Consider the following 13,763-nt stretch of genomic DNA (forward strand, 5'->3'; position numbering starts at 1 on the left):
TGTCCCCGCCCATGACGCGGTGGCCGCGCTTTGTGCTCGCCGCCAGCGCGCGCCCCACTCAGGGCTCGGGAGCGCGGGCGGCCGCGGCGCGCACGGACGCAGAGCGGAGGGCGGTGCTGCGATACCGCTCCCGATTGGCTGTGGGGCGCAGACGTGTTTGCATCGCGAGTTCTGATTGGCTGGAGCCGGCGAGGCACCGCCTCCCCGCGCGGCGGAGGGTCCTGTTCGGAGGGCAATGCCGCTGCTCGGAGGGCGGTGCCGCTGCGGCCGGGCACCGGCAGTCGGCGCTGGCGGCGCAGCGGCTGTGATTGACAGGGCGGGGGAAGGTTCCGCTCCGCGCCATTGGCGAGCTGTGCCGAGGGGGCGGGGCTGCGCTCGGCTATTGGCGGAGAGGGGCCTCTCCCCCCGCGGGGCTGGCGCGCGGCCCGTCAGTGCGGAGCGGTGCTGGGGCGAGCGCGGCGCCCATTCCTCCCGGCACGGCCTCGCTCTCCTCCCTCCCCTTTCTCCCCTCCCTCCGTTCCCTCCCTCGCCCTTCCCGCTCCTTTCCCCGCAGCGGGGGGGTCTCCCGGCCTCGCTGGAGGCGGCGATGGGGATGGCCGGGTTTTTGTCGCTGCGCTGCCCTGCCGTCTGCTGACTCCGCACCGCCCGCGTCCCGCGGACACCCCGCGCCAGGTGAGGGGGCTGCGCTGAGGGGCTGCGGCGCTGGCGGGGGCCGGAGCGGGGCGGGTGTGGCGGCTGATGCCGTAATGCGGAGGGGGAGGCGGCGATGCTGCCGTGCGCATCTGTGGGGCCCCGCGGTGGGCTGAGGCCGGGAGCGGGGGGGGATGGATGGATGGATGGATGGATGGATGGATGGATGGATGGATGGATGCATAGCACTGGATACCCCGGAGCTGTCAGGGCAGTGGCGCAAAGGCTTGGGGCCCCGCTCGGCCTTGCCATCTGCCCGATGCCATCTCCTCGTCCCCTGGGACGCTTCCCTCCGTCTCTGCCCTCGCTTCCCTTTCTTCCTTCTCTTCCTCTCCCTCCTTCCTTTTTCCGCGGGCGACCGCTCCCTGGCTTTTCCATCGGCTGGATGCCGCGTTCCGCCGCCCGTCTCCCCCTGTGGAGCTCGGCCGGGGCGGAGGCGGCCCGCTCTGGCTCGGGAGGGGCTCGGCCGGCGGGGCGCTGCGGGAGCAGCAGAGCGGCTCTCGGCGCCCGGCGCGGGTGAGGCAGGGCGGCTCTCGGTGCCCGGCGCGGGTGAGGCAGGGCGGCTCTCGGTGCCCGGCGCGGGTGAGGCAGGGCGGCTCTCGGTGCCCGGCGCGGGTGAGGCAGGGCGGCTCTCGGTGCCCAGTGCGGGTGAGGCAGGGCAGCTCCAGCAGCCATGTTGAGGATGAGCCGGCAATCCCGGGGCCGTGAGGGTGGCTCTCGGCCGGGCCCGGCGCTCCCGGGCATCGCCTGCAGCGCAGAATTCGCCAGAAGCGGTGATGAATTTTTGTCTGCTTTCCGGAATGTAAATATCTTCATACCAAATTCTAAAGGATATTTCTTTTCTCTTCCAGCTGCTTCTTAGCTCAGTTCTCTTTGCCGTTGCACAATCCGCTGTTGGTAAATAGCCATGTGCATGTGATCGGGTTTCGGTGCCTGGCCAAGCTGTGCAGCGCTGTTCGATCTGGCATCTCCACTTGGTCCCGATATAGCCGGGCGTGTGTGAGTTCAGCTGAGCTATCACGCTGGCAGCGCTGCCCCAGCTTCGTGCGGCGCCTAAAATTGGCTCTGCTGCGGCCCCGTGCTCAGAAACACGGGCCCGCTGCCCCAAACAGCTGCTCTGCCGACTCTCCGTGCGCTAATCTCTGCCCTTCTGTTAATTCTTTTAGAGCTCTCGCACTGAATAAGTTACAAACCATTTTTTTGCTTCAAAGTTAGCACATTCTGTTATATGCAGATATGACACAGTTATTTGGTATATGACTGGTTATCTTAAATAAAAGTGATTCTTTATTTGTGAAATGTGGTGAGTTTGGTTTTTGTTGGGTTTTTTGGGGTTTTTTTTTTAATGCAGAGATACAGATTTGGAACATTGTTTTGGAGCTTATTATAGACTTCTCTGCATGTATAAATAATAATTTGAATCTAAATCCCTGCTCTGCTTCTAACTTCACTTAAGTAAATAGCAATGTGTTTGTATTTTGACATAAAAACTGATTTGCCAAAACTTTCAAATACATCCAAGTATTCAAGTCTTAATGTTTATTCAAATATTTTTGTGAAGGCCCATATCTAGTTGAGCCTGTGAAGGTGATTCAACAACACAATTGGGTTTGTCAGGTTGAATACCAGTAAACAGACAAGATATTTAGATGATTTTTTAAATGACACAGTTTAATATTAAAATCTCACTCTGTGACTCACAGGGTGGATATCTTAATTTCAAATAGGTGTAAAACTAGAATGTAGGATTTGCTTTTTGCTGCTGAAGCTCACTGAACAACTCGAGTGTCACCTACCAGCTGTTTTGGAGCAGTGGATATCACTCAGAGACACACACACACACACACACACACACAGTTCCCTTCTTGCTTCCCGACTGCATTCATGCAGATTGGACATTCAGAGAGACACAGCTGGGAGATTCCTTCCAAGGCATTAGGGAGATGATTCATTCTAGCATAGATGGCAGCCTTCTAAGCCTATAATGAACATTAAAAAAAAAGTTGTCTTTTATGAATATTGTTCTTCTAAATATGTACCACAGACTGAATTGCATGTTTTGGTTTTCTCTTTTTAAGTTACGTTTCCACTTTATAGTCAGCATTTTGTAGCAGGAAGTGGTACTACTGGTAAATATGAACCCTGAAAAGCCAGTTGCAGTTTATTATCTGTCATGCTGTGTAACTTGGGGCTCATTTTGCTTTTTTTACCATTCTGTGTGATGAGGGCAATTCTGCTTTTATAAATTGTTATGACCATTTAAGGTTACTGGTAAGTGGACAAACCCCTCAAAAGCCCAACAGCTTAAATGTGTGGAAAGTTTGGCAAATTGTGTTGGTTTTGGTTAATTTTCTTTTTAATGAAAATTAAATCTTGCATAGGAAATTGATATTCAAAGCATCCGAAATCCATGTGCAAATACGAGTACGTGTTTTGCTTACTTCAGCTATGGAAAATAGAAGAGTTGAGAACAAAAGAAATTTAAAACTGTACCATATTTAATTTTCCGTCAGCACAAAAGTTAGGGTTGGGAAAAATTGCTAACCCCAGAAGTCCAGCAGTTAAATTTTCATGTTGCAGGTGACTTTGTGATCTGTTCTGTGAGAGTCTCTTCACAGTTGTGTTTCAAACAAGTGTGGCATTTAGATAGTGCATATGGAGTCTCTGCAAGTGTGATTTTCATGCTTGCTTATTGTGAATATGATGTTTAGAGGTACTTGAGAACATATTTTTTAATATATATATATATATTAAAGTAGATGAGTCTTTCATCCCACTCTGCCAGCTTCCCAAATGTATCTGCAGAAATTAATGCAGTGTTCTGAGAGGTGTTTTTATGAAAACATCAGAAAAACATTCTTTGTGGGACTCCACAGTAAGAAGGGAAAACAAGCCCCCTACATACCATAACCAATATTATAAGAACACAAAGTGAATTGTGTCACTGTGAAGTTGACAAGAGTGGATGTTTTGTACCTGGCAGACGATCATGCTGTGTTCCACAAACAGCATGCTGTGGCCATGAGCAGTGGCACTGCTGCTTCCAGCAGCAATGTCCAGGGTCAGTTAAATAACAGCTCTGGGCTGTGTCAGTATTCAGGATTAGTCTCCTCACCTGGCTCTGCTGGGGGGGGCTCAGCTCCTTGTGCCAGGGCCCTGCTGGGAAGGGAGAGCCCAGATCCACTGGGTGGGTTCTGGGGAGAAGTTGTTAAAAATGAAGCCGTGTGTTTGACACTTTGTTCCACACAAGCAGGCACCTCTGAGCCACAGGAAGTGAAGCAGTTTCTAGAACAGCCCAGATCATGTGAATTCATTCCCAGGACTTTTCTGCTGTGTTCTATGTTCAAGATTTTAGTGAAGCTTCTTAAAATTCCATCGTAACCCCGAGCTGATGGTGTGGCTGTGTCATTAATCATTGCTCAACCAGTTTGAGCAACCATTTGTACCACTGACATTGAGATTCAGTTGGCTTGCTCCTTAAGACATTCCTTCAGTCTGATGAGATACCTCAGGTACCTGCGAAAATAAGGAATACTTTAAATTACTTCTACTTGGGGGAGTGATTTAATTGCCTTCACCATGTGATGGCATTAATGAAGTATTGGAGTTTTATTAAAGACTTCTTGTACTGTGGGAAAATGTGTCATAACTTGAATTAAGCATGTATAAGTACTTTTACCAAGTGTGGAACTTAATTTAGAGCTGAAATGCTTCTGCTTTAGACCTGCTAGTGAGTTTTGTACTTCTGTGATCACAACCCTGAAATGAGCATTTAACCAGATATGTGGTGTATTGGTAACCAGAAGAGTTGTCAGGATTTCTGGATGCATGGCTGAGCAGAGTTGAGTTCTGCCCGGGATAAGTCTAGAAATGCCTGTGTTGAATCAGACCAAGGATGAATCCAGCTCTGAATCCTCTCTTCAGCAGTGGCCATAGCAGATATTTAGGGCATAAGGATAAATCAAACATAAATAATGTTTTCTCACTCTAGTCATCCAGGTTCTGTGTGTTTTGGCTGTGGAAGCTTTCCTAGCCAAGGGTAGGAGCTTTTTAGTAGGATTTATTCTTTGAATCATTGCTTTTTGAGGCTGTTGTACTTCAGTACTGACTGTGTCCTGTGGCAGTAGGGTAAACTCCTCAGCTGGGGACCAACTGGAAGCCTTTCTTCTAATGGAGGAGGCTGGCTGACAGCAACACAAACCCATCTTTTGTAACCCTACATTCCAGCCGTGTCTTGGACACGCCCTGAAGTTTGGATAGTGGGTCAGTTTCAGGGATGGTTTCCTGCAAGGAAAGTGCTCCCTCATTTAGATGTGGTAGGATTTGAACAAGTATTTTGATAATGGAGAGGAATTTAATGGTGGACATTTGCCTGAACATAGACAATACTATTTACCCTGAAGGCAATAACTCTCAATTCCTCTTCTTCCCTACAGTATATCCTTTAATCAGCAGATATACAAGTAGTTGATGAGTTGTTATTTCCTTAGAGAAGAGGACTTTCCCAGGACTGCAAGGGGTTCTTTAAGGGTACACCCTTTTCTCTGGAGTCATGTGTATTGAAAGTCAATGTGTTGTGGCCCATGACACTTGAATAAGTTTTATTACTATTGCTAAAGCCTTGTGGCAGCAAGGATTGGCAGTGTGAGAACCTGGGTATGGGGTATATGGCCATTGCCTCATGATGAAATTTAAGTAGCTGTGTCTTTACTGCTAAAATTATCTTTGTTAGGTTAAGCCTAACACATGTTGTAACCAGATACTTATTTTGGTATTGGCATCCTTACTTTCTGGAAGAAAACCAATACTTGGTTTTCTTCCAGAAAAGAAATGTATGAAATTGTATGAGAAACAAATATTTGTACACTTCAAAAAAATCGCTTCAGGTGACAGAAACTTTTGACTAGGGAGACAGTGAACAGGTGCTGATCAGTGTATTTCCAGTTCTGGCTTTGAGGTGGCACCTTTTGGGGGAAAGTGAGGGTGATTTGCAAAGCTGAAATTGCATTTATGAAGTAACTTTGAACCTTCCTAATTTTATCAACATCTTGGATACCACAGCTGTAAATAACTAAATGATGTTTTTCTCCCTAGAAAACACCAACAAGAAGGATAATTTGAAAGGCTCTTGTTCACTTCCACTTCTTGACTGCACTACCAGCAGCCAGGATGTCGGGGGCTTCAGTGAAGGTGGCTGTTCGGGTCCGGCCTTTCAATTCCCGAGAAACCAGCAAAGAGTCCAAATGTATCATCCAGATGCAAGGCAATTCAACCAGTAAGTTTGTTTTCATCTTGTAAGGGAGTCTTTCTCTGTTCCCAAACTTCCTACTGAAATATTTTCTTCTGTCACACTGGGAACTGTGCACATTGTATCATCTAGAATTAATCATTTAGATACTCTTATATACTGAGGCTGTCATTACAAACTAGATGATCTCTGAAGGGGACTAAAAAGTCTAAATCACAAATATTTTGATTTTTATGCAGTTGTTCATGGTGTTTAGTTCTGCTGATCTGAAAATTCTACAGAAAGATTGGAGTTCCAAAGTGAAAACCTTTTTGTGAGCTTCAGGGTTTGGGAATATCATGTGGGTTGACAGATACAAGGATACATTGCAGACCACCAGCAATGATAATTGTGGGGGTCTAAGTCCTGCCTAGATCTGGTGCTTTAGTTCTTGGTGTGCTTTTTCTGCAGTATGTGCTTTTGGTTAAGAACATAATTTGGGTGAGAAAGCTGAGATGAAAAGGGTATCAAGTATCTGCTTTCCAGAGCAGATGTCTAAACAACAGCAAAATAACAGACTACGTAAAATCATCTTATTTTTTAACCTATTAGAAGTGTTAAGCTTCCTATATAATTGTTGTGGGTGTGATTTGGAGGACAGTGTTCTGTGGGAAACTGTGTGTGGGCACACCTTTTCTGGTTGTTGGGTTGGTTGTTTTTCGTATTGAGGTCAGGGCAGTATTTGGCAGCGTTTGAGGGAGTGGCATTCCTCACCTGCAGACCAACTGCTCTTCTTGGGGCACTTTCTCATTGTTAGGTAATCAAGTAGAGCCATCTTGTCTGCAGCTGTAGGAAGCAACACTCCAAGAGCATGGAGTTATTTTGCTGTCTGATTACTTGAGTGTTTACTCATGCCTGTTCATACAAAGGAGGCTTCATACAGGCCTCTCCCTTTTTTTTTTAGCCAAGGTTGTATGTCAGCCTGCCTGTGCTTCTGCAATGGAATTTAAGTCCTGGTTGTGGTCACTTAAATTATATAGTGTTTATGGTTTCATTGGAAGAGAGTTGTCATAGAGAGGAGAGCTTGTTTTTTAGTGCAGAAAGTTATCTTCAGACCTTACATGCAATACCACCCAAAGAAACATTTTTGAAATTTCCATTTAAGGTAGAGGTGAGAGGGGTTTGAAGTCATCTCATGTAGAACAGGTGCTGGTATCCCATCATTGGATCCCAGTGTAGAATGGAAGAACTGTAGACTTCACTAGAGGACATTTGTTATGGAAATGCCACCAAGCTCTAGGCTCCAGCAGCACCACTGAGTATCTCTGTAACAGCTTTTCTTGGTGCACTCATCACAGCAATAATTTCAGATGCTTAAGGTGTTTGAATTGCAGGAGCCTGTGGCAGCAGCTTGTTTGTGGCCCAGCAGCAAGGCTGAGCAGTCAGTGTCTGCAGCTTGTCTGTCTGAGTTGATGAGGCCTGGGCCAGACACTGGTTCTGTTGCTGAATGCCACAGCTGCACTACAGTGACACATTTCCAAGAGACTACATCAGGTTTCAAAAGGAGAAAATTATTTCAGATGTATCTAATTGGAAATGTCTTTATAGAAGTTACTTCTTTTGCTCTATTTTATACTCTGAAATGTTCTAATCTGCAGCCTTTTATTTGAATGCTGTGTCTCTGATCAAGCTGGGTGAGGTGACAGATGGTCAGGTTTAAGTCATCGGGGCCATTACAGGCTGTGGGAAGGAACCATCAGTTGCAATAGTTAAATATTGTCACAATCTGTGGGACTTTTTTTCCCTGTATTTCCCTCTTAGAGGAGAAATACAAGAAAGCAAGAGACAGAGGAGTAGTTTGAACAGAAGAGGATTGTATAATAAAGGATATGAATAAGGCATTGTTTGGTGGGGAAAAAAACCCAGCAAAAATCTTTTCTCCAAAGAATCTTCCTAACCAAGCTGTTTGATACACATAACTTGCAGCTGAAATTCTTCAGCTGGTGTGCTTTTAGGTTACATGTTAGATAAGTGCTGTTCTGCCAAAGATTCTTTCATTTTCACGATGCTCAGTTTTTTGCAACCCTACAGTTATATTATTGAACTCATTATTAAGGTCTGAACTTGCTGACTAAAAGCTGAGCACATAAAGTGAAATTAGTGTATCTGAGGCTACTATCTGATGCAGCAATTTGAAAATAAAGGGAATTCAGTAGTAACTCTAGAGTTCCTTCTTCACGTCTTCCAGTGTGCCAGTGAAGTGATCAAGGTTTAGATATCTTGTCTCTGAGAAGGTTATTTTTTCATTTGTGCACTGATCAAGTTGACAGGAGGCAAACCTGAGAGGATGGTGATACACTGAGTAGTGACTATTTTAAGTCTCCAAGACAGTTAAAGTTCCCTTATCTTGGAATTAAAGCCTAATGCACTGTCATGATACCGGATTGATGAGTCAGTGTGAAGTCTGATAGCTAAGAAGGGATTTTGACAATTATTTAAACTTTAATTCTGTGTGTATTGATTGACTGAGCTATTCTGCAGATCCTTTGTGGGTCCTGCATTTAAACTTTGTGCAAGTCTGCGTTGTGTAAATGTGTTGGCAGAGACCACTGCGTTACAGTGAAACTGAGGCAAAGTGCTCAGGATTATGTTAAGGAAAGCTGTATAGAGATACAGATGATAAAGTGTATGACAGGTGTACTTTGGTTATAAATACTTCTAGATGAATGTGTGAAAAAAGGAGTGTTTTTTGACATACATAATGGAATAGGTTCTTGAGGTCAGAATGCCACCAGGGTTGTTGCCTGACATGCTGCTTTAGTTTGACAGTTTTTGTGTGAATTTGGCTGTTTAGGGCTTTGGGGATTGCCTGTCATTCACAGGGTACTTGCCAGCATAGCAAAACGTCCTCTGGGTTAGAAAGCTTATGCTCGATTTTGTTACACAGTTCTTTGCCTTGGAAGCAAAACATCATCATTTGCTTGTGCACTCCTACAGAATTTACTTGTTATCCTACCTGGCTTCAACTTTCCTCCTTTAATCAAGATTCACAGTAGGTCTCTGTTGTATCATTTCTCACTGTTTAAAAATGACAGCGCAGCTGAGCACAGTTGTAGGGATGTCTTAATCTCAGAAAGAGAGAATCCATAGTAAGATCTTTAACCCATAATATTAAGGACACTTCTTTGGAGTAAATGGGACTTCTGTGCTGGAAGGATGCAAAATATGGAAATTTTGAAATCAGTACTTGAAACATATTCTTTGTCCTTTTTTTTGTCTGCTCTACTATTATGCATCTTGCATTTAAATTGTCAGTCTTTATGTCTTAAATAGACATTTCAAACCAGAGATTCTGCAGTTCAGCTGGAGTCACATGTGCTGAGTGCATTAAGGGGCTGGAATCTGGCAGAAGGCCAGGGCTGCTGGGATCATCTCTATTTGCAGATGGGATCTATTTGAATGATACTGCCACAAGTTCTTCAGTGGACACAGGAGGAGTGGGGGTAGGGGAAGAGAAGGCAATGGAGCAATCTCAGAGACAGGACAAGTTAGAAGCTGTAAAATTCTGCTATTTAAGTTAACTTGGGAATGCAAAATACTTTCCAAAGAAGAAGTAATGTCACCGTCAAATTAGTAATTACAAAACTCCATCAAAACAGTAACTGAGTGGGACTAATTTCAGAAAAGGCCATCTTTTTAAATAATTGTAACTTAGAAATCATCCTAAGAAACATAAGCTTTGTTTTCAAAAGCACCTGCTAAGCAAGTGAATTCAGTTGCTGAAATGATGTTTTCACTTGGAGCTCTGTTCTGAAGGGTATATTCTTTAAATTACTGAATAGGTAGCTCATCATGGCCAGACTTACAAGTGGATTTTTGAAATTAATGATTGAAATGTAGATCATGGTTTTCAGCATATCTAGATTGAATGTGTTTTGTCTTTAATTTCTGCTTTTTCCAATTTTTGTTAAGAAAGGTTTACATCAGTGCATCTTGCCCACAATGTATTAATTACTTATTCCAGTTAATGACTGCTTTTGTGGTGAGTGGGAAAAAAGATTCTGCAGTGTAATACATGAAAGATGAGCTATAGATCTGAGAGTGTTTTGTGTGTCAGTAGTTCTTGTGCTCATTCTTGTATGGGCTTTTCAAACATAACAAATATAAAAAACATTGGCAGCTGCTGACTTGGGTTATTGAGCTGAAAAAAGCTGTTCTGTGCCTAAAGAGTCCAAGAGTGTTGTGCTTTTTCTGATTTGGCTTTTGTTTGTTTGAGGGATTTTTTGGTTTGGTTTGTTTCTTTTCGTTGGTTGGTTTCTTTGTTTTGTGTTTTTTGGTAGAAGTGATTTGATAATCTGGCCTTTAAATAAATAATGCATAAATAAAAACAAATGAAATTGAAGCAGAGATGCAAACTAGTAGCTACAAGACAGCATTTAGACATAAATAATAACTAGCAAAGAGCCCAGCAGGCTGTTCTTTTAAAAATCTAAATATGTGTGTAAAAAATAGAGCAAGGAAATAAGGAAGTGTCCTACTTGGAATGTGTCTGTTGCAATTAATTGTGCACTAGATGAATGAAAATAGGGTTTAGCATCTTGTATGTGCAAGTGACAGTAAGCCAAAGTTCTGAGCCCCCAGTTCCTCTGGGATGATTGCATGTTGTGGTTTCAATAAACACCAGCAGTGGAGAGATGCCCCTGCCCAGTGCAGGTACCTGGGGAGGGCTGAGTGCAGCTGGGTGCTCAGGTCAGCCCTGAGCTGCTGGCATTGTACCTCAGCTGGACTCTCTCTTTCTGTAACCTTGGCAGCTTCTGTTGTGGCTGCTGAGCGTGGTGGGTGTTGATTAAAACAGGCCAAGTGCTGCCAGCAGCAATATCCCAGCTGCTGCTGTGGACATGTCAGCATCTCATCAGGCTTCCTTGGCATCAGAAAACCTTGGTAAGACATCCTGCAGTTAATTTGTACAGGTTGGACGGAAAGAATGTATTTCTTCTAATGCTTGTTTTGTTGTTTAGCTTTTTTTTCTCCCTAAGGTGTATAAACCTAAGATCTAGACTAAAAGGTTTAAATTAAAAAACAAAACACCTAATACTGAATCATCTAATTTTAATTTCTCCTTTGTTTTGGTTTTTTCTTTACTTTTTTTTTTTTTTTCATTTATGATGTGTGCTGCTTTATGCAGTTGTTCTGAGGCAAATTAAAAATGGGTGGGAAAGCAGGACTGAACTTGAAAGGCTTTTGATTTATTACATGTTTGTCTAAATTAGTAGTACTTGAAATATAATACAAAAGTCAAAACGATTGAAAGGTTCATAGAGTAAGGTAACCTCATCAATAATTCAGCCATCTTTTATTGGTATACTTTTGACTTGCAGTCTGTCTTATGAAAATAATAATTTTAGATGCCTGATGCCTTGTGCCTGGCAAAAAGCATTGGTTCTTAAAGCATACAGCTTAGTTTTCTTGTTTGTTTGTTTTTTTCTTTCTAGTGTTTTCTACTTGTATCTTGCATGATGAGGTTGTCTTGGGAAAATAAGCAGCATTGCAGGAATGTCACTTTACCCCTACCCTGATTTTTCTGGTCTGTAAATCCTTGTTGGTGGTGCAAGCTAAATGAATGCTGGTCCAATATGATAATTCTGCAGTGCATTCATGGTGGGTGTGTTATCAAAACAGGCTGTTTATGGGGAGATAAGTGGTGTCACATGGAGGGTGCCTGAATGCCTTGTGGTTGAGGTTTGAAACACAAGTCAAAGAGGTCATAATAGCAGAGGTTACTCCATCTTCTGATGCCCTGTTAGCAGTATGGGCATTGGAGCTCTCTGTGTTTTGCAGCATTAGGGATTCTGTGTCCACAAGTCTGTCTGAGTCACTGTCTCTGAATACCCTGCAATATTGACAGCTCATATGTTTTGCTTCAAGCCTGGAATATTTTTTTGGAGAAGAAATAAAAATGTGGACCTTTTAGGTGCTTGATTTTCCTTCTAAAGCCTTTCTCAGGATTGAATAAAAATAGCTTGAAGTGTTAATTCTGCACTGTTAAAAATTTTAGAAGATGACTTTGGGGATCTGGGGGAAGATGAACATTTAATGAACTTTAAATGCTAGAGATGCAAATGCTGGTTCTGGAGTGAGACTGTGGGATGATGACTGAGGTGTTCCAGCTGATGTTAAATACAGTTAGACTACATTATGTTATGGAGCTAGCATGGAACTAGAGCAGAGAGCTATCACTAACGAATCCTGAGCAGTTTCTGTCAGTGGTGATTCTCCAAGTGAAATGCTTCCCCTTGAGAATTAGTGCCCACTGACACAGAGCTAGGCCTCTAGAGGTGATTCTTTTTATCAAACACTTAGATAAACTGTCACCTTCTAGTGTGCAGGTAGAAGTAAAGAGAATGGAAATTGTTAATAGGAATTTATTTAAGGATTTGATATTTTCATTCACTGCACAAATTCTTCCAGAGATAACCCACTCTTAAGAACTGACAAACTGATTTAAGTACTGGAGTGAAATCCTTAAGACCTGGCTTCCCAAGATTCCATCATGGAATCTACCATGCTATGAGGTGTTCTTTTGATGTATTGCTGGCATGTACCTGAAGGTAAAAATGGAGAGGCAGAAAGCAGGAGGCCAGAATGGAGCTAGAGCACTCAGGCAGCCCCACACACAGGCCTGGGACCTCTGGTGCCTCTGCAGCAGGACAGTGCTGGTAACCCTTGTCAATGCAGGCTTGGGAACAGCTCTGGGTCACTTTGCAGCCAGGGAGAGCTGGGCTGGGCTGGGCTGGCCATGCCTGCTGCAAGAGCCTGTGGTGTGCTGTGCTCCAAGAACACCAGCTGGCCAGCTGGTATTTATAGCTCCTGGATCTGTGAGAGCAGCTGAGGATGAGAGCAGCTTTCCAGCAGCTTCTGGGAGCAGAGCTGGCCTTGCTCTGCTGCTGCTCAGCCTCCTCCCTCCCCCAGCCAACCTTTCTCCCAGTGCAGGGCTGAAATTCCACACTGGGCAGAGAATCCGCTTGAATTCCAAATGAGCTGTTCTTAGCTTCTACTTGGTTTCCTTCCCTTTTAGTGATTTGAAAAATGCAAACAATGCTTTGAAAAGCCAGCACTGCTTCATGGGCTGGAAGTGTCCATTTCCCTTCATTTATCTCTTCTAATAACAGCCTGAAAGTCTGTCTTATAAAAGCACTATGGCCATGATTGCAGCGTATGCCCAGTAAAGAGGCCTGTATTAAACATGTCTTTGTGGTGTTACTCACGTTCCAGCAAATAAAGAATGCCTGCTCCACCCTGCTCCCTGTAAGGAACATGTTCCCATTGTCATTCTAGTCTACAGATGGTACAGATATATTTTCCAGACCCATGTCTTTTAAGAAACTCTGTATTTAATGTTAATTTGGTCTTGTGAGTCAATTCTGAAAGCTCCAGATTTTTTCATTGGATAAACTGTTTATTCAAACATAAATAAGTTACTGCTTATATTGTTCCAAATAGAGTTTGAAGAAGGTATAGAAATTAATTATTTTGTATTTTTCCTCTCCCCCAGAAGTTGCCCCTTCCAAAGTTCTGTCGAGACCAGAATGATTTTTGAAAGTGTCTGCTATTCCTTTACTAATGATTAGGGAGAGCAAAAGTAAAGACAGTGCTTTTCTTGCTAGCTGTTACCTCTGAGTGGTGGCGTTTGGTAGGAATGTGTGCTTGGGCTAGAATAATGCTGCCACAGGGAGAATTGTTGAGGCTTCTGTGAAGAGAAGAAATCTAATTTTATTTCATATGTAGAAATTAAAGAGGTTTTGTGCCCTGGGCATTGCCTGTTATGGTACAATATGAGGATGGCAGA

General features: G+C 43.8%; 1 protein-coding gene across 6 annotated transcripts in view; it reads left to right on the forward strand.

The window, feature by feature from the left end:
• KIF1B (kinesin family member 1B) overlaps positions 1 to 13,763 on the forward strand; it is a 96,818-nt gene continuing 83,055 nt past the window's right edge. For 3 of the 6 annotated variants that reach the window (XM_056508203.1, XM_056508206.1, XM_056508204.1), the window contains exons 1-2: positions 415 to 672; positions 5,785 to 5,965. In XM_056508203.1, coding sequence (XP_056364178.1) covers positions 5,860 to 5,965 — 106 coding nt within the window. In that variant the 5' untranslated portion in view covers positions 415 to 672; positions 5,785 to 5,859. Of the gene's footprint in view, positions 673 to 5,784; positions 5,966 to 13,763 lie in introns of all 6 variants that reach the window. The other 3 variants (XM_056508205.1, XM_056508207.1, XM_056508209.1) reach the window with 2 other exon arrangements.

The sequence above is a fragment of the Oenanthe melanoleuca genome, chromosome 21 (assembly GCF_029582105.1).
Source record: "Oenanthe melanoleuca isolate GR-GAL-2019-014 chromosome 21, OMel1.0, whole genome shotgun sequence".
In the NCBI taxonomy this organism is placed as follows: domain Eukaryota; kingdom Metazoa; phylum Chordata; class Aves; order Passeriformes; family Muscicapidae; genus Oenanthe; species Oenanthe melanoleuca.